Genomic DNA, 26,113 nt, shown 5'->3' with positions numbered 1-26,113 from the left:
GGCGGATCTTTGGGAGACCTTTGCTCCCGCGGAAATGGCAGGAATTGGCCTTGCAGGGACGTGTCTGGGGCTCAGCTGAAGGAAAAAAAAAGGCAATGTTCTCACGGGGAATGAGTGTGGAGCAGGAAAAGGGGTTCCTGATGTTTTATTTACTCCATGGGATTTTATCCCAGCGGGGATTGGCGGCTTCTTCCAAGGAACAAGTGGTAGGACAAGAGGAAATGACCTCAAGCTGTGCCAGGGGAGGTTTAACTTGGATATTTGTAGGAATTTCTTCATGGAAAGGGTTGTCCAGCCTTGGCACAGCTGCCTAGAGCAGGGGTGGAGTCCCCAGTCCTGGAGGGATTTAAAATCCATGTGGATGTGGCACCTGGAGTCACGGGGCAGTGGTGGCCTTGGCAGGGGAATGGTTGGATTTGATGGGCTCAAGGGGTTTTTCCAACCTGGACAATTCCAGCACACAGAGGGACTGGAATGTCACCGGGGTTGCTTTGGGCTGCAGGATAAATTATGAAGGACAAATTAAAGCTGATAAAAAGCGAGTAGGGAGGTGTTGAATCATTAAAGCAAGCCAGCAACCAAATTCCCGTGTTTTTAGGAAGTATCTCCTTCTCTGACTTCCCTAAAAAAAATTGGTTTTGCAGAGGATATTCTGCATTTCTGCTCCTGCAATGAACTGAGGGTGAGACAGCCCCGATTTGAGTGATTTCCCAGGCACGGAGGACTTCAGTATCCCAGTGCTTCCAAAGGAAATGAGCTGGAGAAGGGACTTGGGACAAGGGATGGAGGGACAGGAGCCAGGGAATGGCTCCCAGTGCCAGGGGGCAGGGATGGATGGGAGATTGGGAATTGGGAATTCCTGGCTGGGCTGGAATTGCCAGAGCAGCTGTGGCTGCCCCTGGATCCCTGGAAATATCCAAGGCCAGGTTGGACACTGGGGCTGGGAGCAGGCTGGGACAGTGGGAGGTGTCCCTGCCATGGATGGGGTGGAATGGGATGGTCTTCAAGTTTCCTTCCAGAACCATTCCATGATTTTATATTCTCAGCCCAAATCCATGTCTGAGGAGCTCTCCTGGCCTTTTCCTGATCCCTCTCTGAGCTCCAGCAGTTTTTAACACCTGCCAGCAGCAGGAACAATAACCAGCAGTGAGAGGAGTTGTGAAGGGTGGGGAAAAAAAAAGCCATAAATCCATCTGTTCCTGGAAAAAACAGCATTAGGACAGCCCAAACTCAATATACCCAGCACTGCTAAGCTTTGTAGTGTCAAAATTAGGTCAGGCCTAATTTTGTGGCAGCAGAGTTGGGAAGCAGCAGTGGGATTTGATTATCTGGGAGCCTTGGGATGGCAGCACCATCAATCACGGAGCCTTCCCGAGCTCCACAAACACCAGGAATATTGAGCAACGTGGAAAAAATCAGCCCCAATGGGATAAAAGGTGACTTTGTCCTGTTTGATGGGAAAGTTTGGCTTGGGATCAACTCAGAGGAAGGCACCCAATAAATATTCCCATGGGCATCAGGTGAAAGCAGGTGGGAAATATTTAGGAATGACATGGAGTGACCCAGGAATAGCAGAACTGGTTTGAAATCCGGTCAGCATCACACCTGAAAGTTTCCTCTCTTAGGACCTGGAATTTGGCTCAGCTTGGAGCCAAAATGAAAGATTTCTCCCTAAATGGAATATTTGTTTAATTGAAACTACTTGTGTAGCATTTGACTTTCCCCAAAGAAAAAGCCACTTAGAGAAGAAATAAAAAAACTGTTTCAATAATCCATTTATTTGTGGACTGGGCCTCACCTCCAGCTGGAAAAATAGCCCTAAATCCCAAATTAGCTGCAGTAAAATGCTCCAAATTCTGCATTGATGAGGGCAGCTCATTCCCATGGCAATACCTCAGAGATTCCTGGTCATTCCATTTGCAGTTTAGGAGAATTAAGAGCTGGGATAATATGGGAAAAGTGAATTCTGAGAGTAGCAAGTGCCTGCAATTACTTTAAATCTCCTCTTTCTTCAGAAAATCCCATTATTTCCTCCTTGTTCTGCTGCAGAAGTGCACTAAATTCACGGAGGGCTTCACTCCTGCTAATTAATTTTCAGGGGGAAAGCTTAGGGCTGCAGGAGGCGAGAAGGATTTGATTCGTGGCAAATCCATCCTGCATTTTCTAGCAGGTCCATCATGGATCTCCTATTTCCGAAAAAAAGTCTTGTTTTAATTCAGTTTTAAGGAATCCTACACATTCCATGAATCAGGAAGATCTTGGAACTGCCCAGATTAAGGGAACTCACTCCGGGATCCGAGTTCTGATGTTGGTCAGAGTTTAATTCCCTGTTTTCCAACAAGGACTTCACCAAATCTCTGCGTGTGGGAAACTTTTAACCAGGAAAGAGCTGTGCCAAGGGATCCTGGAATTGAATCCTGGAATGTTTTGGGATGGAAGGAACCTTAAAGCCCATCCAGTTCCACCCCTGGAATCCACACCTTCCCTATCCTAGGTTGCTCCAACCTGGCCTTGGACGCTTCCAGAGATCCAGGAGCAGCCACAGCTTCTCTGGGAAATCCATTCCAGCTCCTCCCAGCCAGGAATTCCCAATTCCCAATCTCCCATCCATCCCTGCCCTCTGGCAGTGGGAAGCCATTCCCTGTGTCCTGTCCCAAGTCCCTCTCCATGGAATGATTCCCATTCCCAGCTCCACAAATCTCCAGCTCCCAACTCCCCTTCTCATTCCAGCTGAAATGAATCCCAAAGTCCTCTCAAACTTTCCCCCATTCTGCCAATCCAAAACACCACCTCATTCCCAGTTTTCTCATAGGATCCTGATATTATTTTCCATAAAAAAAAGGTCAACATGAGGACCTAGAGCAGAGGAAATTCCCAGCCATTCCCAATCCATCAGCACAGCTCAGGGATCACCAAATCATCCTCAAGCCTCCAATATTTTCCCAGTGTGAGTCCAGTAAGGACTTTCCAGGCTGAGAAAACATCCGAATTCCATTGAAATTCCTTTGGATCAGGACTTTGGATCCCAGCTTCTCTGGGAAATCCATTCCAGGGCCTCTCCACCCTCCCAGCCAGGAATTCCTTCCCAATATCCCACCTAAACTTGGAACTGGTGGAAAAGAGCAGCCAAGAAGGATGGCGTTTATAAGGAGACACGGAAAGGAGAAACGTTCCATTTTTTCGTGGAAAGAGGGAATCTTGTGGGGCACACAAGTCCTGCGGCAGAACGAGGGGGTTGTGCTCAGATTTGTTGTTTTGCCTTTTCCTTGGACAACCTTTCCTTGCTCCAGGTTGTGCCTTGCCGGGAACGGCGCTGGGAAGGATCCACGCAGCGTTTTCCGCAGGTAATCACCAGCCAAATTCTCCTCAAATGTCACAAACAAAATCAGTGCTAAGTTGATAATATTTTAATAGATGAAATCCCTGGAGGCAGCTTTCAGAAGGAGCTGGAATGAATATTCCTGCAGGAAAGAGGGAGGTGACATTTCATAATTATGGGATAGCTCCTGAACCATAAGATTTTTCACTTACTGGAAGAAGAATATTTGTTTTGTCCCTTGATTGGTTTGATCTCCTCTCAAAGCAGTGTTTTCCTTGGCGATAACAACACCCAGGGGGGCGTTTTTCCTTTCCTGCTCCTTCCCAAATTTAATGGATTCAGGAGAGTGGCGCTGCCACTAAAATGAAGGACACTTCAGCTGTGATTTGGAGTTAGATGAATATAACATGAATAAAAATGGAATATTAATGGAATGTGGATTTAAAAGGATGTTGGAATAATGTTGCTGACTGCTCTAATTTGATCCCAAGTTTGATGAGCCGTGCTGAACCCTCGTTTACCTTTCTGCTCCGTGGCTCTGCTTCAGCATTCCTGTATTTTGGAGTCTGTGGTGTGGGAGAGGATGGAAGTCCCAGTGGTGACTCGGAGCCCTGGAAATGGCAGAACAAAGAGCACATTCCGTGTCCTTGGGATGTTGAACTCCTGAGGAGTGTGGAGGGGGATCAGCATTCCTAGGAATTCCAGGGAAAAGCCAGCACACCAAGTGTTGGTGCTGCTGTTCTACTTGGAAAAATAATCATAGTCAGGAATTAACAGATTCTTTCCAGGTTAGAGTGTGACACGTGGCCCTGATTCCTAACCAAGGACATTCCTGTCCTTCCAGGAGTTTCATAGGAAGAGCCACCTGTATCTATGGGACAAGGGAATCATGGAATCCCAGAAGGGTTTGGATTGGAATGGATCTTAACCCTAGTTCCACCCCTGCCATGGGCTGGGACAGCTTCCAGGTTGTTCCAAGCACCTTTATTCCATCACTGCGTTGCACTTGGAGTAATTGGGAACAGTTTTGGCTGGAGCTTTGTTAAACCTTCTGGAAAAGTGAAGAGGGAAAGTTCCTGGGGCTTTGGAACTCAGGATGTGGTGGCTGGAAGAGCAGAGCTTGCTGGAGGCTTTGCTGGAATGATGGCTTCAAACTGAGTGTGGGGTTGGATGGGATATTGGGAAGGAATTCCTGGCTGGGAGGGTGGGGAGACTCTGGAATAGAATTCCCAGAGAAGCTGTGGCTGTCCCTGAATCTCTGGAAGTGTCCCAGGCCGGGTTTGAATGGCGCTTGGAGCAGCCTGGGATAGTGGAATGTGCTGGGTTGGAATGAGATGGGATTTATGGTCCTTCCAACCCAAACCATTCCGTGTTTCTATGGAGGAAGAACCCATTCCCTGCTCCTCCTCTGCCTCTTCTGCCTCCTTGGCTCGAGCCTCATTTTCTCCAGGCTGTGGAGAGCCTGGCTCAGAAACTGGAATTCTTGGCAGGTCTGGATCAATCCCAGGCCTTCAGATCAGGATCCCACGATGGGCTGTGTCCACACAGTGGACTGGCCCAGGAATGCCATGGTGAGGGAGGGTCTGAAGGGATGCCAGAGCCCTGCATCCTGGGAATTCCATGTGGCTCTTAGCAGAGGAATTGCAGAATGATCAGAGAAGCAGGATTGGTGTGATGTGCAGCACGGAGACCTGGCAAAGCAGCCTTGGGAAGGGGACCCAGGCGTTGCAAGGGGCTTGGAGAGAAGTTTTGAGGCCCTTCCATGGGGATTGGGGCTGCCAGCTCAATGGCATCACATGGATGAACAGAAAGGATGGAATTCCAGGTGTTTAAATCCCACAGAATTCCATTTTATCCTTTGTGCCCTTTAGTTTCTGTGCTTTTATTTGGGTCTGTAAATCAGTTTCCTTCTCCTAACGATCCACTCCGTGGAAATTGTCATAGCTGTGAATTTCATGATTCAGAAGCAAAATCGTGGAGCCAGGAATGTGCTTTGGAGTCTTGTGGAAACAGAGCAGGGGATTTATGCAGGTAAATAACAGGAATGTCATGGTTTCATTACACTTATGACGTGTAAATTTGAGTAATTCCTGTACTACAGGTTGTACCGACGAGGAAATTAAAGTAAGGTGCTGCCTGAACTTAACTCCTGCTCCAAATCCTGATCCCACTGACAGGATTTGGAAAGGAAGCAGCAGCATCAGTGCCACTGTTTCTTCTGCTTAATTTTCCTGCTTTAATTAAGTCTTTTCATTTGCATAACGACTGTGATAATGCATTTAGGAAGATATGGAATAAAAACAATAATGCCAAGTTCATTTTGGAAATGGAAACAAAAAAATTGGAATGCAAGCTGGGGGTGCTGAAGGTTTCATCCAGAGGATTGCCAGGGATTAATAAAAACCATGGAAATCTCTTGTGGTGCTGAGTATGTGCTGAGTAAACAAAGAGTAACTGTCGGGGGGAGACGCTCAGTGCTGGTTCCAAGGCTGGGGTGGCCTGGAATGGGCTCGATTGGTTGGATTTTGGAGCTGAGAATGCCAAGGTCACGTTTGATTCCCTTAAGAGCTGGACTTGATCCTTGTGAGATTCTTCCAACTTCAAAGATTTGGTGATCTGTGTGATTCTCATCCCATTTTTCTGCTGGCCTTGCAGCCCCCCCCAGCTCAAGGCCAGCCCCAGGAGTTGAGTGGTCTGGGATGGGCTTGGTTGGTTGGATCATGGAGTTGAGAATGCCAAGGTCACATTTGATTTCCTTGACAGCTGGACTTGATCCTTGTGGATTTTTTCCAACACAAAACGTTTCATAATCCCATGATCCACGTTATTCTCATCCTGTTTCTCTGCTGGCCTTGCAGCCCCTCCAGCTCATGGCCAGGCCCAGGAGTGGGGTTGTTTGGGGTGGGCTTGGTTGGTTGGATCTCGGAACTGAGAATGCCAAGGTCACATTTGATTCCCTTAAGAGCTGGACTTGATCATTGCGGGATTCTTCCAACTTGGAACATCCCACAATTTGGTGATCCATGTGATTCTCATCCCATTTTTCTGCTGGCCTTGCAGCCCCCCCCAGCTCAAGGCCAGCCCCAGGAGTGGGGTTGTTTGGGGTGGGCTTGGTTGGTTGGATCTCGGAATTGAGAATGCCAAGGTCACGTTTGATTCCCTTAAGAGCTGGACTTGATCCTTGTGAGATTCTTCCAACTTCGAAGATTTGGTGATCCATGTGATTCTCATCCCATTTTTCTGCTGGCCTTGCAGCCCCCCCCAGCTCATGGCCAGGCCCAGGAGTGGGGTTGTTTGGGGTGGGCTTGGTTGGTTGGATCTCGGAACTGAGAATGCCAAGGTCATGATTGATTCCCTTAAGAGCTGGACTTGATCATTGCGGGATTCTTCCAACTTGGAACATCCCACAATTTGGTGATCCATGTGATTCTCATCCCATTTTTCTTCTGGCCTTGCAGCCCCTCCAGCTCAAGGCCAGCCCCAGGAGTGGGGTTGTTTGGGGTGGGCTTGGTTGGTTGGATCTCGGAATTGAGAATGCCAAGGTCACATTTGATTCCCTTAAGAGCTGGACTTGATCATTGCGGGATTCTTCTAGCTTGGAACGTCCCGTAATTTGGTGATCCATGTGATTCTCATCCCATTTTTCTTCTGACCTTGCAGCCCCCCAGCTCAAGGCCAGCCCCAGGAGTGGAGTGGTCTGGGATGGGCTTGGTTGGTTGGATCATGGAGTTGAGAATGCCAAGGTCACATTTGATTTCCTTGACAGCTGGACTTGATCCTTGTGGATTTTTTCCAACACAAAACGTTTCATAATCCCATGATCCACGTTATTCTCATCCTGTTTCTCTGCTGGCCTTGCAGCCCCTCCAGCTCATGGCCAGGCCCAGGAGTGGGGTTGTTTGGGGTGGGCTCGGTTGGTTGGATCTCGGAACTGAGAATGCCAAGGTCATGATTGATTCCCTTAAGAGCTGGACTTGATCATTGCGGGATTCTTCCAACTTGGAACATCCCACAATTTGGTGATCCATGTGATTCTCATCCCATTTGTCTTCTGGCCTTGCAGCCCCTCCAGCTCATGGCCAGCCCCAGGAGTGGGGTTGTTTGGGGTGGGCTTGGTTGGTTGGATCTTGGACTGAGAATGCCAAGGTCACATTTGATTCCCTTAAGAGCTGGACTTGATCCTTGTGGGATTCTTCCAACTTAATTTGGTGATCCATGTGATTCTCATGCCGTTTCTCTGCTGGCCTTGCAGCCCCCCAGCTCAAGGCCAGCCCCAGGAGTGGAGTGGTCTGGGGTGGGCTTGGTTGGTTGGATAATTGAGCTGAGAACTCCATGGTCGGGTTTGATTCCCTTAAGGACGCAATCCTTGTGAGTCCCTTCCAGCTCTTACAATCCCGTGATCCCGTGATCCGTGTGGTTCTGATCCCGTTTCTCTGCTGGCCTTGCAGCCCCCCCCACGGTGCGGATCGTGCACTCGGGCCTGGCCTGCAACATCGAGGAGGAGCGCTACTCCGAGCGGGTCTACACCATCCGTGAGGGAGAGACCCTGGAGCTCACCTGCCTGGTCACCGGCCACCCCCGGCCACAGGTGAGTCCCTGCCCACCACACCTGTCCCCACCACACCTGTCCCCACCACACCTGTCCCCACCACACCTGTCCCCACCACACCTGTCCCCACCACACTTCAACCCTCCACGAGTTGGGTTCACCTTCATCTCGGAGCGTGCGCGGTGGGCAGGATCCAACGGGGATCCAGGTGGGGGATCTGTCCCGGCTGTTGGGTGGATGTTGGGTGTTCCAGAGGAACATCAACAGCAGGAATGTTGATGAGGTTTTTTGGAGAATCTGGTGTTAAAATCAGCATTATTGTGCTTTAAAATCCTGGTGTGTTTGATTTCCGTGGAGGTTGGTAAAGGAGAAGGAAAACAATTAGAAGGATGATAATCGTTGGATGAAAATCCCTAAAGTTGTCCTGTTGTCTGGGATCTTCACATCCCAGTCCTCAGAAATCCAGCTGGAACTCTGAAGGACAGGACAGCTGGAGCAGGGAAGCCAAGAGCTTGGGAAAGTCCCCCAGTTCACCTGGATCAGCGATGTCATGGAACCCCCAGTGCTGCAGCTGGATAAACCAGAATTACCTGGGAATAAATCAGCTTTTTCCAGGCCTAACTTTAATTTATCAAGCTCAAGATTTTTGGCAACTCCTGCTGCACCTCACTGGTGTGACTCCCTTTGGCCAGGACACCTCATTAATCAGTTATTTTTAATTAGGATAATCACCAGCGATTTTCTTTCCAAGGTGATGAATTTAACCCTTTGCTCTTGGAATTGCAAGGGACAGGCAGGAACTGGGAGCAGGGAATTTTCCGGGAGGCCTTCAGTGTGAGCTCCTCCAGGAAGGAGGGGTTTGCTGTTCCTCTGCTGTTTATTCCATGATTGTTCCCAATTTAAGGGGAAGATTCAAAGCTAAAGTAGTGGAAGTTTATTCTGTGCTGGCTTAGGGACGGTGTTTCCAGTATTCCAATTTTTTCCTGATTTTTCCACAGGATGCTCTCAAATTTGGGCTGCAAATTGCATGGAAATTGTTTTCCAGCTGCTGTTTGATCAGATGCTGGGGAAGGAGGTTATAAAATATGGAATTGTGCATTCCAAGAATGCTTTCACACTTCCACGTTTCTCAATTTTTCCAATTCTTCTTGGCACGGAAACTCTTTTTGGTTTAAACACTGGAAGAATTAAACAACCCTGGACTGGGAGTTTGTGAAATCACAGAATCCTGGAATGGTTTGGGTTGGAAAGGAAATTAAAAATCAACTGGTGCCATGGGCAGGGATATTTTCCACTCCAAGCCTTGAACATTCCCAGGGATTTCTAATCTGTAGGATGAGGCTGCCCGTGATGGGTCTGGGAGGAGAAATGAATTAATGAGAAAAAATTCCATTTTTTTCCCCCTTCTCTCCTGTCACTCCTCCTTCCTGTTTTACCAAAGCACACATTTATGCCTTTTTTGTCTTTCCAACATTTGTTCTCTTAACTTTGGGATCAATGGATGTCGTTCTTTGGGATCTGATGACTCAGGGATGTCTCTGATCTGCTCCGAGTCATCTCTGCAGTGACTCCACTCTGGAGGGGCCTCCCTTTGACCACAGATCTTCAGATTTATCAAATCTTCCCATTTTTTCAGCTCTCTTTGCTGCCTTTCCCACCACGTGCCCCAAAATTTTCCCTGGGATTATTTCCAGGCAGGAAAATTCCTGTGTTCAGAGTGGTGGTTGCACTTTCCAATTGCTGGAAATTTTCTGGAATTTCTCCTCTAAATTTTTATGGAGTCTTCTCTGCATCAATGAGGTTTTTGAGATGAATGATATAAGGATGTGGGAATTATCAGAAAGGAGGAAAATTAAAAATAATTGCTCTGTTAACCCCCAAAATTCACCTCACTCCTAATTAAAATATAAGACTCTGAGCATCCCAACACATCCTTGAATGTCTGCTTTTTATCCATGGAGCGATTTTGAGATGTTCCATGGCATTAGTATTTGTTATTCCCAATTTCCCACCTTCTCACACCCAGCTTTGGAATGCATCCTTAGTTGCCATAGAAATAATTTTCCTGGCTGGAATTTTTAAAACACTTTATCCCCGCTCAGGTGAGGTAAACGCAGCTCTTTTTTCCATAAATTGTGGCTGTCAGGAGAGGTTGGTTTGATTTTTGGATAAAATCCTGCAAAGTTTGGAGCAGGATCACCCTGGGGACTTGTCCTTTTCCCAGATTTTATCCAGGATCCAGGGGCTGGGCTGTCCCTGCTCTCCAGCTCCAAAGGGATGTGCCAGGACATCCAAAGGCCACTTATCCCTGGACACAAATGAGGGATTTCCTGGACTGAGTAGCTAAGAGGTGACATTTTATCCCCACTGGTGACAACCTCCTGCCCAGCCTTGAGGAATGTCCTTTTTCCTGATTTTCCTTGGGAATTCTCACCTGTGCTGGCAGGTCCAGTCATTGGAAACAAAACCTGTGACTTTCCAAAGTGAGGAATGCCATTTGGAGCATGGGAAGCAGAGGGAGAAGCATCTGATGAGCAGAGATTGGCTGGACTTTTGTATTCCTGGTTTTCCACTGAAGGATGAACGGACAGGAGCGTGTATCCAGGCTTTTTTTTTCCCAGGTAACAACAGGAAATGGCCTCAAGTTGTGCCAGAGGAGATTCATGTTGGGGATTAGGAAAAATTTAATGGAAAAGGTTGCCCTGGTGGAGTCGCTGTCCCTGAAGGGATTTAAAATCCCTGTGGATGTGACACTTGGGGACATGGGTCCGTGGTGCTCTTGGCTGTCGGAACCCAAGGTGTCCCTCAGACACTCTTGGATGTTCCAGGTCCAGGTCAGAAGCCTCTGAGGCCCTGGCAGCTGGAAACCCCTGTGGCTTTGACTCTGACCCATGGAACAATTTACCAACCTTGCAGGAAGAACAAGAAATCACAAAAGTTTAGATATTATAGTAGAAGTAGTCACAAAGTGAAAGGTAGGATTTTTGAGTGCTGTACAGGGGGGTTTTAGGCCTTGTGCAGAGGGGTCTGAGTTTTGTACATGGGGGTCAGAGGTTCTGAGATGGAGAGATTTGGGCGTGCCCTGTCCTCCTTCTTTCTCCTTCCCATCCTCCATGTTCTTGGTGATGTTGGCACTCACAGATTGGTTTAGAGTAGAAAGCCACTGTTCAATATAGGTGATAGGCATTGGGGAAAAACTATAAACATTTAACAGGTAATGTGTGATATAAAAGATGGCACCAGCCCTTGGGCGGGGGTGACGAAGACGAAGGGAGACGGAGAGAGAGACGCAGAGGGAGAAGGAGTCAGGGACAATGTCAGGGAGTCTGAGTGCCTTGAGATAACACACAATAAACTGCCTTGAGACAGGACAACTGAAGACTACTGAGTCTTTCTTTGAAGGCACGGGTTGGAGGAGAGACTTTACCACCACCCGGGGTCACCCCAATCTGGGGGAGACTCCGACACTTGGCAGTGCTGGGATTTGATCTTGGATGGCTTTTCCAATCTCAGTGATTCCAGGAGTTTATAAAGACCTTGTTTGTCAGTCCAACCCCCCCCCTCCTTGGGGTTTGCTTTCCCCTGGATTTTTCCAGTGGTTCCCCTCCAAGTGCTGTCCCACCTCAGGTGACATTATCCCGGTGGGAATGGCACATTCCAAGCAGCAAAATGTGCGGAGTTGAGAGGGGACAGTGCCCAAATCCTCCCCCAGCCCCTCCCTGTGCTGCAGGGTGACCTCTGGCCCTCCCACCATGTCCCTCCCTCTCCCAGGTGCTGCCTCCCCACTCTTGTCCCCTGTCATTCCCGAGGCTCGGGAAGGAGCAGCTGCCAGTGCCACACGTCATTCCAACCATCTGGAAGCTGCACACTCGGGGGATTTTTTTTTTCCTATTTTGAGGTTGCAACACATCTTAACGAGATCCCACCTCCTCCTCACATCCTCCTGCCACCCTTCTTCCAGGCAGGGCCATCGGAGCACATCCCTTTCTCTCGGAAAAATCCAGGAGTGCTCACGGTGCTGGTGGGGTGTGAAGAACGTGTCGGATCCACGGCTTTCCTGGGAAGCAAAGCAGGGGAGGATCTGCTTTTAGGAGCCCTGGAATTTCTCCCTGCCTCTGTTTGGTTGTGTTTTCTTTCCACTTGTAGGAGTTGGGTGCTGTGCTGATGCCACTGAGGCGGCAGGAGCTGCTCCCCTTGGAGCTGCCAGGAGATCCCGGCGGCTTCCCGGGATTGTGAGCCCGGAGCAGAGGCAGGGAAATGCTGCTCCAGGGGGCTGTGGGCCTGGAAAAACACATCCTGCCTGCTGGGAATTGGGGTGGCCAAAGGAGGGGACCCAAGTGACACAGAGCAGGGAATGGTTGGTTTGGAAGGAGCCTTGAAGCTCATATTTATATATCTATATAAACATAGATATATGAATATGGAATTAATGGAATCATGGAATGGCTTGCATGGGAAGGACCTTAAAGCCCATCCAGTGCTACCCCCTGCCATGGACAGGGACACCTCCCACTATCCCAGGCTGCTCCAACCTGGCCTTGGACATTTCCAGGGATCCACAGCTTCTCTGGGAATTCCATCCCAGCGCCTCTCCTCCCTCGCAGACAGGAATTCCTTCCCAATATCCCAGCTAAATGAATTCCCTGTCAGTTTAAAGCCATTCCCCATTATCCTGTCACTCATAAGCTCCTTGGAAAGCACCGAGCTCTCCCATGAACAGACCCAGGTAACTGTGGCACGTTATAAAAACCCCTTAATTATTTCAAATGCATCCCCCTAATTACTCCCCGTGATTGGCGGAGCCTCCTCCGACACTGCAGAACAGGATCCTGCCTTCTCCTGATTAGTGCCTGGAAAGGAAAAATTCCCATTCCCTGGCACTCCATCCATGAGAACAGGAAAAGCAGCATTCCCAAAAAACCCACAGCAAAACCCCCACATTCTGCTCTCTTTTATTGGCTGTGAGGGAGACATAAAAGGCTCCTTCGAGGCACAGTGGGTGCCACGTTTTTGGTGTTAATTGATAAGAATTCTTATCAAGTGCCGGTGCAGCCGAGGGGAGGGGGATGGTGGGTCCCTCACACGGGAGCAGCTGTTTTCCCACCCCACTCCACAGCTCCTTGGAGCAGTAATTGGAGCCTTGTTAGGAAAATTGATGCTGATTCCATCTGACACTCCTCAGTTCACGGGAAGACTTTACAAATGTTCACTGAGCACCTGACAAAACCCAGCCTGACTCATGACTAAATTAGCCTGGATTTTATGCTGGAAAAAAAAAAAAAAAAACTTTCCTAAATGTTTGACTGGATAAAGCTCCTGTTTAGCAAGGAAAAATGTTTCCATCCTGCTCCGGCATGAAAAGCATTCTGTGGTGAAGCTTCACATGACGTTTGTGCTGCTCGGGGGAGTTTATTTGATGTTTTCTCCCCCGAGCGCAGCACCTGAATTCACACCTCTGCAGAGCTCTGCAGGGCTCCCAGCCTGCCCTGCTCTGTCTGCCGGGAGGAAGGAGCAGGAATTGTGCCAGAAATCCAGGGCAGGAATCACAGCATCCACAGCACGGAGCAAGGGACTCCTGGAGCTGCACCAGCATCTTTGGGAATGAGCCACTGGTGCCTCTGAGCTCATCCTGAACTCTGGATAGTCTTTAATGTCCCTTCCATCCCAAACCATTCCATGATTCCAATGGTTTGCAAGCTGATAAAAGGAATTAGCTCCTCAGCTGTTTTATCCTGAATGATTTGAGCAGTTCCTCCCAGTTTTCCTGTTTCCAGGTGGCTGCTGTCTCTCCACAAGGAATGTGTTTGCAGGTTCCTAAAAAGGGCTTGGAAGCGCTGAGGGAAAGAGGTCAAATCCAGATAAAAAGAGGTTCAATCCAAAGAAGTTAAATCCAGAAAAAAAGCAGCATCAGGCAAGGAAAGTTTGAGTTTGAACCCCACTCCCTCAGTTGGGAATATCGAGCCTGGACTTGTTACAGCCTCAGCAATCATTGGGATGAGCCTGGAGGGAATCTCATGGAGCTTGGAATGACATCAGGGCTGGGGAGTGGCACCAGAGCAGTTTCATTTTGACATTTGGGCAGCTTAGATGTGCTGGAAATCCCATACGGAAAATTTCCAGTACCCACAGAGCAGGACTCTCCTATTATTTTAAGGAAAACAGGAAAAAATTCCAGTTTTCCTGAAATATGGACACTTGTCCTCTGAATATTTTCCATCTGTTTTCTCCCCTCCCAAAGCTCTGCGGTGTTTTGTTTTCCCTTTGTGCTGTCAGCTTTTATTTCCCTGTTTCTGACGGGCTCAGGAAAGGCCGGAGCAGCGGCTCTGGGATAAAGCACCAGGAGCTGTTTTTCCACGGGCACCTGGAAAAACATTCCGGTCTCCCGCTACAGGGATGGGGGTGGTTCTGGAATAAAGGCTGGAGCTGGGAGGTCTGGCTGGGAAGGGATGGGTTTGATGAGTACATGGATAATTTGGTAACCAGGGAAACCAGCAGCTGATGCAGATCAGCCGGTGCTGGTGGCTTTGGAAGGAGATCTCCCAAGGAAACGCTTGGGAGGCTTTTCTGGAGGATAACCGGGAATCGTTCCCATTGCTGTGGAAGGAGGGGAAGGAATGTTGTCCATGAAATCCCACCTGCAGAGCTGCCTCCAGCTCTGGGTCCAACAGCAGGAGGATGTGGAGCTGCTGGAGAGATCCAGAGGAATCCACAGAGCTGCTCCAAGCACTGGAGCTGCTCTGGAGCCAGGCTGGGAGAGCTGGGAATGTTCCCCTGGAGAGGAGAAGCTCCAGGGAGAGCTCAGAGCCCCTTGCAGGGCCTGAAGGGGCTCCAGGAGAGCTGGAGAGGGACTGGGGACAAGGGATGGAGGGACAGGAGCCAGGGAATGGCTCCCAGTGCCAGAGGGCAGGGATGGATGGGAGATTGGGAATTGGGAATTCCTGGGCTGGGCTGGAATTCCTGGCTGCCCCTGGATCCCTGGCAGTGCCCAAGGCCAGGTTGGACACTGGGGCTGGGAGCAGTTGGGACAGTGGGAGGTGTCCCTGCCATGGCAGGGGTGGAATGGGATGATCCTTAAATCCCTCCCAACCCAAACCATTCCAGGATTCTGTGATGCCATGAACTCCTAAGGCTCTGGAGTTTGTGGCTTTTAAACTTTAAGGGAAGAAATTCTGCTCCCAAAACCTCGCCCAGCTGAGGTGGGAGAAGTGGAACAAATTGGGATGTTCCTGCTGGGATGGGAGAACGACCCCTCGGGATCCTTCTGGGATGTTTTACTCTCCATGCTGACGTTTCCATGGAAAACATTTTCTCCTGGATTGAGCTCTCCTCCCTCCTCTGCCAGCTGGGAATGATTTGGGAAGCTCCAGGTGGATTTTGCTGCCTTTCACCTGAACTTGGACACTGCAATGGAGTTCATCAGGCTGGAAAATCTTTATCCAGGAATATTTATATTCCCAATGAAGATTTATTCCCAAATATCACTTTTTAAGGCTTCCCCTCTACTCCTCCCAAATTTTTGGGCAGCTCAGCCACTTGATTTTTAATTTTTTTTTTTTTTTTGGCTTTTTAAAATATACTTCTAAAAAAACCAAGAACCCTTGAACCAGAAGAGCAGAAGTTGAACGTGAAACAAATCCAAATATTTAATTGGGGTCACTGTTTAAAAGTAATATTTAAAAGTAAAGGAATAATATTTTAAAATAATTTTTAAATCCCTATTTTTGCTGTCCCAATTAAATTATTCCATGCCAGGTGTTTGTTCTAGTGCTGGCCCCCAGCACAGATGTTAAAATAAAACAAACTATATCTAAATATTGAGTTTTCAGATAAATCTGGTTTTCTCAGAGGGACTAAAAATCCAAGGAGTTTTAAAATCCTTTTTTTAGGCTGTGACAGCATCTCCACAGAACAATTTCTGCAAGGTTTTTCTCTTTTTCTGTATTATTTTTCTTCCTGAAATCCAGTGATATAAGAATTAGAAAAAGCAAATATTTCTAGATAATTCCTAATTTCTTTACAGAAAAATCTCACTGCTGTTCTCTGTTTTCTTCTTTTCTGTATTATTTTTCTTCCTCAGATCAAGTGAATTTTAGAGTTAAAATATTTCAAGATAACTCTTAATTTCTTTTTCCAGAAAAATCCTGCTGCACTTGGTGCCTCTTTCATGAATTTTGCTCCTTATTTTTGATAATTTTAAATTTCTTTTTCCAGAAAAATCTTGCTACATTTGGGGACTCTTTCCTTAATTTTCGTATTATGATATTAGACACAAAAAATTAAATATTTCAGAATAATTACCAATTTCTTTTTTCCAGAAAAATCTTGCTGCACATTCCTGAATTTTCCTTATTTTCGAGTAGTTTTTCTCCTTTTCTTCCAACGGAATGACCTCGTTATCATTTTGATCAATAATATCAAATTTTTAAATAATTCCAGCGCCATTCCGGGCTGAATCCTGGATCCTCCTGCAGATTTCGTGATTCAAGGAGATAAAAATAACGAGTGGGATTTTTTTTCCCCCCTTCCCATATGCCTGTCAATCAAAATGATAAAGATATTTCTGACTCGCAGGCTTTAATGGTGTAATTAGGGCTAATTACATGTTCCAATGATTACACATATGAACGCTAATTACATAATTGCAGACAATTATGCTAATTAGGTAAATACATCGTTAAGGAGAAAGCATTGGCAAAATCCAGGGGATTCGCACCAGAGCCAAAGAAAGTGGGATTACAATGACAGAGAAATAATCCTGCAAGTTTGGGGAATCCGGGAGACATTCCCATGTGTGGGATTGGAGTGGTTTGGGTTGGAATGGCGGAGCTGGGAAAAGCCTTCAGCTGCTGTGGAATCATGGAATGGTGTAGTGGGAGGAGCCTTCAACTTCTTCAGAATCATGGAATGGTTTGGGTGGGAATGAACCATGGAATGGTGTAGCTGGTGTTTTTGGGGAGAACCTTCAACTGCTGTGGAACCATGGAATGGTGTAGTGGGAGGAGCCTTCAACTTCAGAATCATGGAATGGTTTGGGTTGGAATGGCAGTGCTGGGAAAAGCCTTCAGCTGTTGTAGAATATGGAATGGTGTAGTAGGAGGAGCCTTCAGCTTCTTCAGAATCATGGAATGGTTTGGGTGGGAATGAACCATGGAATGGTGTAGCTGGTGTTTTTGGGGAGAATCTTCAACTGCTGTGGAATCATGGAATGGTGTAGTGGGAGGAGCCTTCAGCTTCTTCAGAATCATGGAATGGTTTGGGTGGGAATGAACCATGGAATGGTGTAGCTGGTGTTTTTGGGGAGAATCTTCAACTGCTGTGGAATCATGGAATGGTGTAGTGGGAGGAGCCTTCAACTTGTACAGAATCATGGAATGGTTTGGGTTGGAATGGCAGTGCTGGGAAAAGCCTTCAGCTGCTGTGGAATCATGGAATGGTGTAGTTGGTGTTTCTCGGGCGAACCTTCAGCTGCTGTGGAATCATGGAATGGTGTAGTGGGAGGAGCCTTCAACATCTTCAGAATCATGGAATGGTTTGGGTGGGAATGGCAGTGCTGGGAAAAGCCTTCAGCTGTTGTAGAACATGGAATGGTGTAGTGGGAGGAGCCTTCAGCTTCTTCAGAATCATGGAATGGTTTGGGTTGGAATGGCAGTGCTGGGAAACGCCTTCAGCTGTTGTAGAACATGGAATGGTGTAGTGGGAGGAGCCTTCAGCTTCTTCAGAATCATGGAATGGTTTGGGTGGGAATGGCGGTGCTGGGAAAAACCTTCAGCTGTTGTAGAACATGGAATGGTGTAGTAGGAGGAGCCTTCAACTTCTTCAGAATCATGGAATGGTTTGGGTGGGAATGAACCATGGAATGGTGTAGTTGGTGTTTTTGGGGAGAACCTTCAACTGCTGTGGACTCATGGAATGGTGTAGTGGGAGGAGCCTTCAACTTCTTCAGAATCATGGAATGGTTTGAGTGGGAATGGCGGTGCTGGGAAAAACCTTCAGCTGTTGTAGAACATGGAATGGTGTAGTAGGAGGAGCCTTCAACTTCTTCAGAATCATGGAATGGTTTGGGTGGGAATGAACCATGGAATGGTGTAGCTGGTGTTTTTGGGGAGAATCTTCAACTGCTGTGGAATCATGGAATGGTGTAGTGGGAGGAGCCTTCAACTTGTACAGAATCATGGAATGGTTTGGGTTGGAATGGCAGTGCTGGGAAAAGCCTTCAGCTGCTGTGGAACATGGAATGGTGTAGTAGGAGGAGCCTTCAGCTTCTACAGAATCATGGAATGGTTTGGGTGGGAATGAACCATGGAATGGTGTAGCTGGTGTTTTTGGGGAGAACCTTCAACTGCTGTGGAATCATGGAATGGTGTAGTGGGAGGAGCCTTCAGCTTCTTCAGAATCATGGAATGGTTTGAGTGGGAATGGCGGTGCTGGGAAACGCCTTCAGCTGCTGTGGAATCATGGAATGGTGTAGTGGGAGGAGCCTTCAACTTCAGAATCATGGAATGGTTTGGGTGGGAATGGCAGTGCTGGGAAAAGCCTTCAGCTGCTGTGGAATCATGGAATGGTGTAGTGGGAGGAGCCTTCAACTTCTTCAGAATCATGGAATGGTTTGGGTTGGAGTAGTGTTGTTGGGAAGAGCCTTTGAGTGCTGTGGAATGTTGGAATGGTTCAGGTTGGAATGGTGTATCTGGGAAGAGGCCTTGAGTGCTGTGGAATCATGGACTGGATGGGTTGGGTTCCCAACAACACCATTCCATGGATGGTTTGGGTTGGAGTAGTGTTGTTGGGAAGAGCCTTAGAGTGCTGTGGAAAAGAAATCCAGGGAATTTGCACCAGAGCCAAAGAAAGATGAATTATAATAAAAGAGAAAAAAAATCCTTCAAGTCTGGAAAATCCAGGAGCCATTCCCATGTGGGGAATTGGAATGGTTCAGATTGGAATGGTGCAGTTGGGAAGAGCCTTAGAGTGCTATGGAGTCTTGGAATGGTTTGGGTTGGAATGGTGCTGTTGGGAAGAGCCTTCCACTGCTACAGAATCATGGAGTGGTTTGGGTTGGAATGGTGTAGCTGGGAAGAGCCTTTAAGTTCAGTGGAATCAAGGAATGGATGGGTTGGGTTCCCAACAGCACCATTCCATGAATGGATGGGCTGGAATGGTGAAACTGGGAAAAGCCTTTAAGTGCTATGGAATCTTGCAATGATTTGGGTTGGAATGGTGTTGTTGGGAAGAGACATCAACTGTTGTGGAATCTTGGAATGGTTTGGGTTGGGAGAACCTCAAATCCCACCCAGGGCCACCCCTGCCATGGCAGGGACACCTCCCACTGTGCCAGGGTGTCCCAATGTCCAACCTGGCCTTGGGCACTGCCAGGGATCCAGGGGCAGCCACAGCTGCTCTGGCAATTCCAGCCCAGGCAGGAATTCCCAATTCCCAATCTCCCATCCATCCCTGCCCTCTGGCACTGGGAGCCATTCCCTGGCTCCTGTCCCTCCTGTCCCTCAGGCAGTTATGGGTTAGTGGCTGTCCCCTTTTCCCTGTGCTTTGTCCAGTTTTAAACATTCCCTGATTTTTAGCTCTCTTCCCTTCCCTTTGGAAATTCCCATTGTTTCTTCCCATTGTGCTGATTCCCTTAACCCTGCCTTTCCAAACTCTTAATCCCAGCCCTTAGTCCTGGTTTTATTTCTAGCTGCAAGCTGATCCAGGCTTTTTTTTTTTTTTTTTTTTTTTTTTTTTTTTTTTTTTTTTCCCTTTTCTTTCTTTACATCTCCTTGCAATTCTCCTGAAATGTGGGAAGCTTTCCCAGATTCCGTTCCTTGGCACTCGTGGGAGTCGTTGGAAGGTGTGCCAGGAGCGCTCCACAAGACATGAATGATGCTATTTGGGATTACTGGAGTTTGCCGAGTTTTTCTTCTACTGGAATTGGAAATGAGCTGGAATCTCAGCCAGTGGGATGCCAACACCTTTCCAATTCCTTTTCCCAGAACAAAGGAATTGCCAACATCTTTTTAAGCCATGCCAGGTTTGGGGAAGGAGAGATTTGAGCCTTTTCCAGTATTTTTAAACATTGTTTGAGGTGTTTTCCTGCCTGGGGAGACTTTGCCAGTTTATTCTCTGGAAAAAAAAAAAAAGGGAAAATCGGTGCTCACAGAGGAAAAAACATGGAAACATTCAGTCAAAATCTTTGTAATTTCCACCCTGACTGATTCCACACATTCCTTGTCCTGTCTCCAGCAGCTGGATTGTGCAGGCAGGATGTGCTCAGGCTGATATTTTGGAATTGCCTGATGGAAAAGCTGCATCCAGTGAATGGGATAAGAAGGTATGGATGGATTAAATTCCCACCAAGCAATAATCTCCTTTTTGGAATGTGTTTAGATCCCAGAATTTTGTGTCATCGCATTTTTTAATACTTTGTGACCATCAGGACCTTGAAAAGGAAAGGAAAGGGAAAAGGGATTTTTAAAGGAAAAATCCCAAACAAATAACCCTTGTTCAGCTGGTTGATCTGATTCCTGATTTTCTAAGGAATATTTTATATTTTATCTGATTTTTTAAAGGAATCAGGGAGTTTTTGCAGGATCTGTGACTCGTTCTCAGCAGCTGCTGCTCCTGCCTGGCCTTTGCTGTCGATGCCTTTCCTTCCAAGCTGGGCTGCCAAATCCCTCTTATCGAGATTCCCACCCTTTACCCATTTCTCTCTGCTCCCCCTTCCCAGTTCTCTCACTTTTCCAGCAAAATCAAATGTCAGCTCCTTTCTTTGTCACCACAGCTGAACCCGGTGGCAGCTCAGACTCTCACTCCCATTTTGGGATCAGCGAGAGCAGTGGGAGGAATTGGGGTCCTGTGGGAGGAAAATATGGCACAGCTGATTGGGATCACTGGGAGATTTAGGGTTTGGATCACTGGGACATCTAAGGTTTGGATCTCTGACAGATTTAGGGTTAGGTCACTGAGAGATTTAGGGTTTGGATGGTGGGGAGATTTAAAGTTTGGATCACTGGGAGATTTAAGGTTTGGATCACTGGGAGACTTAGGGTTTGTATCTTTGAGATTTAGGGTTTGAATCTCTGGAAGATTTAAGGTTTGGATCTTTGAGATTTAGGGTTTGGATCACTGGAAAATTTAGGGTTTGGATCTCTGGGAGATTTAGGATTTGGATCTTTTAGATTTAGGATTTGGATCTCTGGGAAACTTAGCTTTGGTCCATTGATATTTAGGGTTTGGATTACTGACCAGTTTAGGGTTTGGATCATTGAGATTTGGGATTTAGTTCAGAAAATTTCCTGGAAATGAGGGTGGGGTTCATTTCCAGTCTCGCCAGGATATTCTGGAAATACCAACAAGCTCTGATGTGAACATAAACTGGGATTCATCAGCTCCCAATATTTCGGGATTTTCCTGGAGTTTCTTCCTCTGCTGCTGGCACTGTCTGAAGGACAGCACGATTTTTCTGGATGATTTTTTTATGGAGTTTTACAATGGGAACAGGTTTAATCAAACAGGCTGATATTGATCTGCAGGGAATCAATAACCTCAGTGATGTTCCAGAGCACGACGTGGTGAGAACGGAGCCCCTTAAACCCGGCCTTGGGGGAGCTCCACTGAGCTGGATTTGGTCTTGTCTAGAAGAGGCTTCCCAAAAACCAGCCTGGCTTCCTGTGGAATCTGCCTTGGAGGAGGGTGGGAATGTTGTGTGGGCCTGATGGAGAAAAAAAATTAGGGATGGGTGAAGCTTTGGAGACTGTGCTTGGCACTGGTGGGACCTCACTTCAAATCTTGGGGTCAGTTGGGGTCATTCATGACAGGAAGGACATGGAGGGGCTGGAGCGTGTCCAGGGCAGGGAATGGAGCTGGGAAAGGGCTGGAGAATTCCTGAGGGAGCTGGGAAGGGGCTGGAGAATTCCTGAGGGAGCTGGGAAGGGGCTGGAGAATTCCTGAGGGAGCTGGGAAGGGGCTGAGCCTGGAGCAAAGGAGGCTCAGGGGGGCCCTTGTGGCTCTGCACAGCTCCTGCCAGGAGGGGACAGCCGGGGGGGTCGGGCTCTGCTCCAGGGAACAGGGACAGGAGAGAGGGAACGGCCTCAGGCTGGGCCAGGGCAGGCTCAGGGTGGGCAGCAGCAGGAATTTCCCCATGGAAAGGGGGCTCAGGCCTTGGCACTGCCCAGGGAGCTTTGGAGTGCCCATCCCTGGAGTGCCCAAGGAATTCCTGGAGGTGCTCTCAGAGCTCTGGGCTGGGGACAAGGTGGGCATCGGGCACAGCTGGGACTCTGATCTTGGAGCTCTTTTCCAACCTCAGGGATTCTGTGATGTTTAGTTTGGATATTTGGGAAAATTTCTTCCCCTAAAAGGGTTCCCCAGCTGTGGCACAGGTACAGGGTGGAGTCCCCATGCCTGGGGGGATTTGAAATCCACGTGGATGTGGCACCTGGGGACACGGGGCAGTGCTGGCCCTGGCAGTGCCATGTTGGACTTCATGATCTTGGAGGGCTTTTCCAACCTTCACGATTCTGTGAAATTATGAGAGACAGGAATCTCCTGAAAACCAATTTGGGGTTTTTGAAAGAGGGTTTGGTTGGTTTTGTTTGGCCTTTTTGTTTTTTTGGGGTTTTTATTCGGGTTCCTTTATTTATGACACTTCCCATCCCCAAATCTTCTTGTCAGCCCCAAAATCCCTCCCCTAACGACTGTGACAGGCAATGGAGCCAAGATTTTTATTGCTGAAAGCTTAGAGAAGAAACATTTCCTCGTGTGGAGCTCAGTTGAGTCGTTGTCATCTGTGACAGCATTTTGGGTGCTCTGTGAAGCTGCTTCCCTGTTTGTTACTCCTTCAAGGGGAGTAAAATGAGTGGAGATGGGGAGAAGGAAAAGCAGAAACAACACCTGAAATTGTTGTTTTAAGAGGAAAAAAAGTCTCAATTTGAACTGCCTGGGTTTCACTACAGCTTTGTCACTTTGAACCACGAATCTGCTCTGCGGAGTGAATTTCCAGTGGAAAAAAATCTGTCTAAGGCATTTTCCCCTCTCTGTTTAGACTCCAGTGTTTGAATTTAATGACACAAACACATTTTGATGCCTTTTTACCTTTGAGGGAAACAAATCCCTCTGGGAACAGGGAGCTGCTGGCTCCTGGTTCCCCAGTCCTGCTTGGGATGGGAGGGAGCAGCTCCAAAGATCTCCATCCTCCAAACATCCCATTCCCAAAGTGGGTGAAGGCCTCACCTCTGGCCTGGGGTAAACTGGGATCTCAGAGCTTCTCCAGGGAGCACCAGGGAGGCAAATTCCTGGGAAAACTTGCAATACTCAATGATTTTTAGGGATTTTTACACCTTTGGGCACTGAGGGTGGTGCATTGTTGGCAGCTGGATGGTGGAAATCCTGAACCTGGGAATGGTTTCATGGAGCTGATCCTGGTGCTGAGGAGATTTCCAGTCCCTGGGACTTCCAGCACTCCCAGAAAAATCCTTTGGAAGTGCTGACTCTGATTTAAGGGAACACCATGGGTTGAAGATGTTTTGCATGAACATTTGGGGCTGAGCAAATGGGAAGTGATTCCTGATCCATTTTGTTACTTCCTTAACTTTGCCTTTTATACTGGGAATTGATCCACAATTGATTTCTGCTCCCTCCCTGGGTGTTTTAAATCTGTTGATGGTTATTCCCTGATTTTTCCTGGGACACTGTGCTGTTGCTGAGCTTATCTCTTGCTTTGCTGAGGAAATCTTTGTTATTTTAATGAGTTCTGTGGTTTTTCTCCAGACCTTTGCTTGATATTCCACATCTTCCCGAGGTTACACAGAAAGGGCTTTCTGTGCCCTTTCCTTGGATTTTAATCCAAGGGAATTGTAGAAGCTTTAGTTGGAGGGAATGGGAAATTCCTACTCTGATTAAGTTCTGGTTTATGGAACAAAAATGAATTTTTTAGCTCGCTGGGAATTCACAGCAGTGCTGGGACATGGAGCAGCAGCGCTCACCATGGAGCAATGGTGAACACTGGGATCACCTCCCCATTCCCAGTTCTTTCCATGGAATCCCGGAATGGGTTGGAAGGGATGTTCAAAACCATCTTATTCCAAGCCACCCCTGCCATGGCAGGGACACCTCCCACTGTCCCAGGTGCTCCAGCCCCAGTGTCCAACCTGGCCTTGGGCATTCCAGGGATCCAGGGGCAGCCACAGCTGCTCTGGCAATTCCAGCCCAGCCAGGAATTCCCAGTTCCCAATCTCCCATCCATCCCTGCCCTCTGGCACTGGGAGCCATTCCCTGTGCCCTGTCCCTCCATCCCCTGTCCCCAGTCCTTCTCCAGCTCTCCTGGAGCCCCTTCAGGCCCTGCAAGGGGCTCTGAGCTCTCCCTGGATCCTTCCCTTCTCCAGGTGAGCATTCCCAATTATCCTGTTTCCCTAGCAGAGGTGCATTTTTGAGCAATTTTGGCTCCTGGGAGGTAACTCCCGCACAGAACTCCTGGAATTGCCTCATCCTTGGATCTAATTCCCTTCTTTCCAGCTTTCCCAGTGCCCATCCTTCCTGGTTTTAGCTCTTTCCTCTGGAACAGCTCCTAAATCCTGCGGGTTTAATTAAACCTCAGCTTTTTTTTCCCCCCCAAACATGTGAGGATTTGATCAATTCCTGAACCTGAATGGCAACAACAGCAAACTTCTTCTGTCCGTGGGAAAAAAAAAAAAAAAAATAGGATTTAGACTGGTCCACAAGGGAAATAAGAGTCTGGATTTGGATTTTATGGAGTTCTCATCCCCAGGCTTTATTTTGTGCTGGTTTAGAAGCTCAAAATGACAAAATATGTCGCATTTATTTGCCTTTAAAGAATTCCAGGGAACTCCCAGGCATTGAAGTTATGAGGATGTGTTTGTGATTCCAGGGGTTTGACATGGAATTCCAGCATTGGAAAGCCTCCATAAAAAGGAATCATTAGGAATTCCAATGGAGCTTTGTCTGCTTCTTTCTGCCCTTAAATTATTTGTTATTTATTAATCTTTATTGTGAAGATGAAATTAAAAAAAATTAATTAAAGTCGCTGAAAAAAAAAAAGCAGGGAGAATTTAAAAAATACACAAAATTTGGAGCTGTTCAGATAATTTCCTCAAATTCCTGGGATAATTTAGGTAGATGCCAGTCCAGAATTTCCCATTAGGAAGGTTCAAATAATCCTGAAAAAAACTCAGTGAAATTCCTGACCTCAGCTCCCAGGTAATGCTGAAAAAGGCATTTTCCAGCCATGCAGGATGGAAAATCCATCATTCTTCAGTTGGATATTGATAGAAAAAACGTTTATGGATTATTCAGGATTAAAGTGTTAATTTTTTGGAAGCAGGGAAACATCGGGAAGTCCTAAGGAACAACATTGGAATCAAAATAATCCAAATTAATTGAAGATTAATTGCTGCAATTAATAATTGGCCAGGTTATTCCAATATTTTTTAGAAGAGAATTTGTGAGTGTTTCTCTAAATCCTGCTTTTCCAGTAAAAAAAAAAAAGACTGATCCAACTGAGCAGGGTAAAGGGATTTTATATTTTTTTTATTTTAAACCATTTTTTCACTGAAGTTTTACCAGTTTACCTAAGAATGAAATATTTTTTTTCCCTCAGGATCCATTAATTAAAAGACCTTTAAATTATTCAGCAATTTCTTAAAATCCCTTTATTTTTCCAGTAATATTTGGACTTTCAGCCTTGAAGGGTAAGGAAAGTTTCTTCTGCCATTCCAAAGCCAAATCCTGAATTTTTGGGATTCAGACCTCTTGAATATCTGCCTGATTTTCCAGAGTTTGGATGTCAATGTGTAAAATCTGAGTTCAAAGGTGAAGGAATGGATTTTTAAAAATTGCTTTTATTTAATTGATTTTATTTCTTTTTGGAGGCATTCCCAGATTCCAGTCTCAGGATTACTCTGGAATCTTTGGGAATAAAATTAAAAAAAACCACAGAAATTCTTCCATAGGAGTTGTAGCTTTGTGGGTTTGCTGCTGATTTTTTCCATGATTTTCCAGAGTTTTCCTCTGCTGGAAAGTAAAAGGAAATCTCCTTTTCCCAGTGTGTTACAACAACTGAGCTGGAAAAGAGCAATTTCCTTGGGATCCTTGGCACAGAATCCGGATGCTCCTGTCCTGCCTGGTCACTGCCGGCTTTTCCTTGGAGCAGGAAAAAAATTGTGCTTTCCCTGGGAAAAAAGGAAGTGTTGGGATGTGCAATTCCAAGGACATGAGTTGGCCCAAAAAGGGAATGTATCCTCTGGAAA

At 47.1% G+C, this 26,113-nt stretch overlaps 1 protein-coding gene across 1 annotated transcript in view; it reads left to right on the top strand.

Annotated features, from left to right (window-relative positions):
- Positions 1-26,113, top strand: part of MDGA2 (MAM domain containing glycosylphosphatidylinositol anchor 2) — a 207,523-nt gene that overhangs the window by 57,119 nt on the left and 124,291 nt on the right. Inside the window, exon 2 of the mRNA XM_053980828.1 lies at positions 7,768-7,907. Coding sequence (XP_053836803.1) covers positions 7,768-7,907 — 140 coding nt within the window. The remainder of the gene's footprint in view (positions 1-7,767; positions 7,908-26,113) is intronic.

This window comes from Vidua macroura, chromosome 6, assembly GCF_024509145.1.
Source record: "Vidua macroura isolate BioBank_ID:100142 chromosome 6, ASM2450914v1, whole genome shotgun sequence".
Lineage (NCBI taxonomy): Eukaryota > Metazoa > Chordata > Aves > Passeriformes > Viduidae > Vidua > Vidua macroura.
The sequence above is the reverse complement of the archived record's forward strand: the minus strand, read 5'-3'. Positions and strand labels throughout refer to the sequence as shown.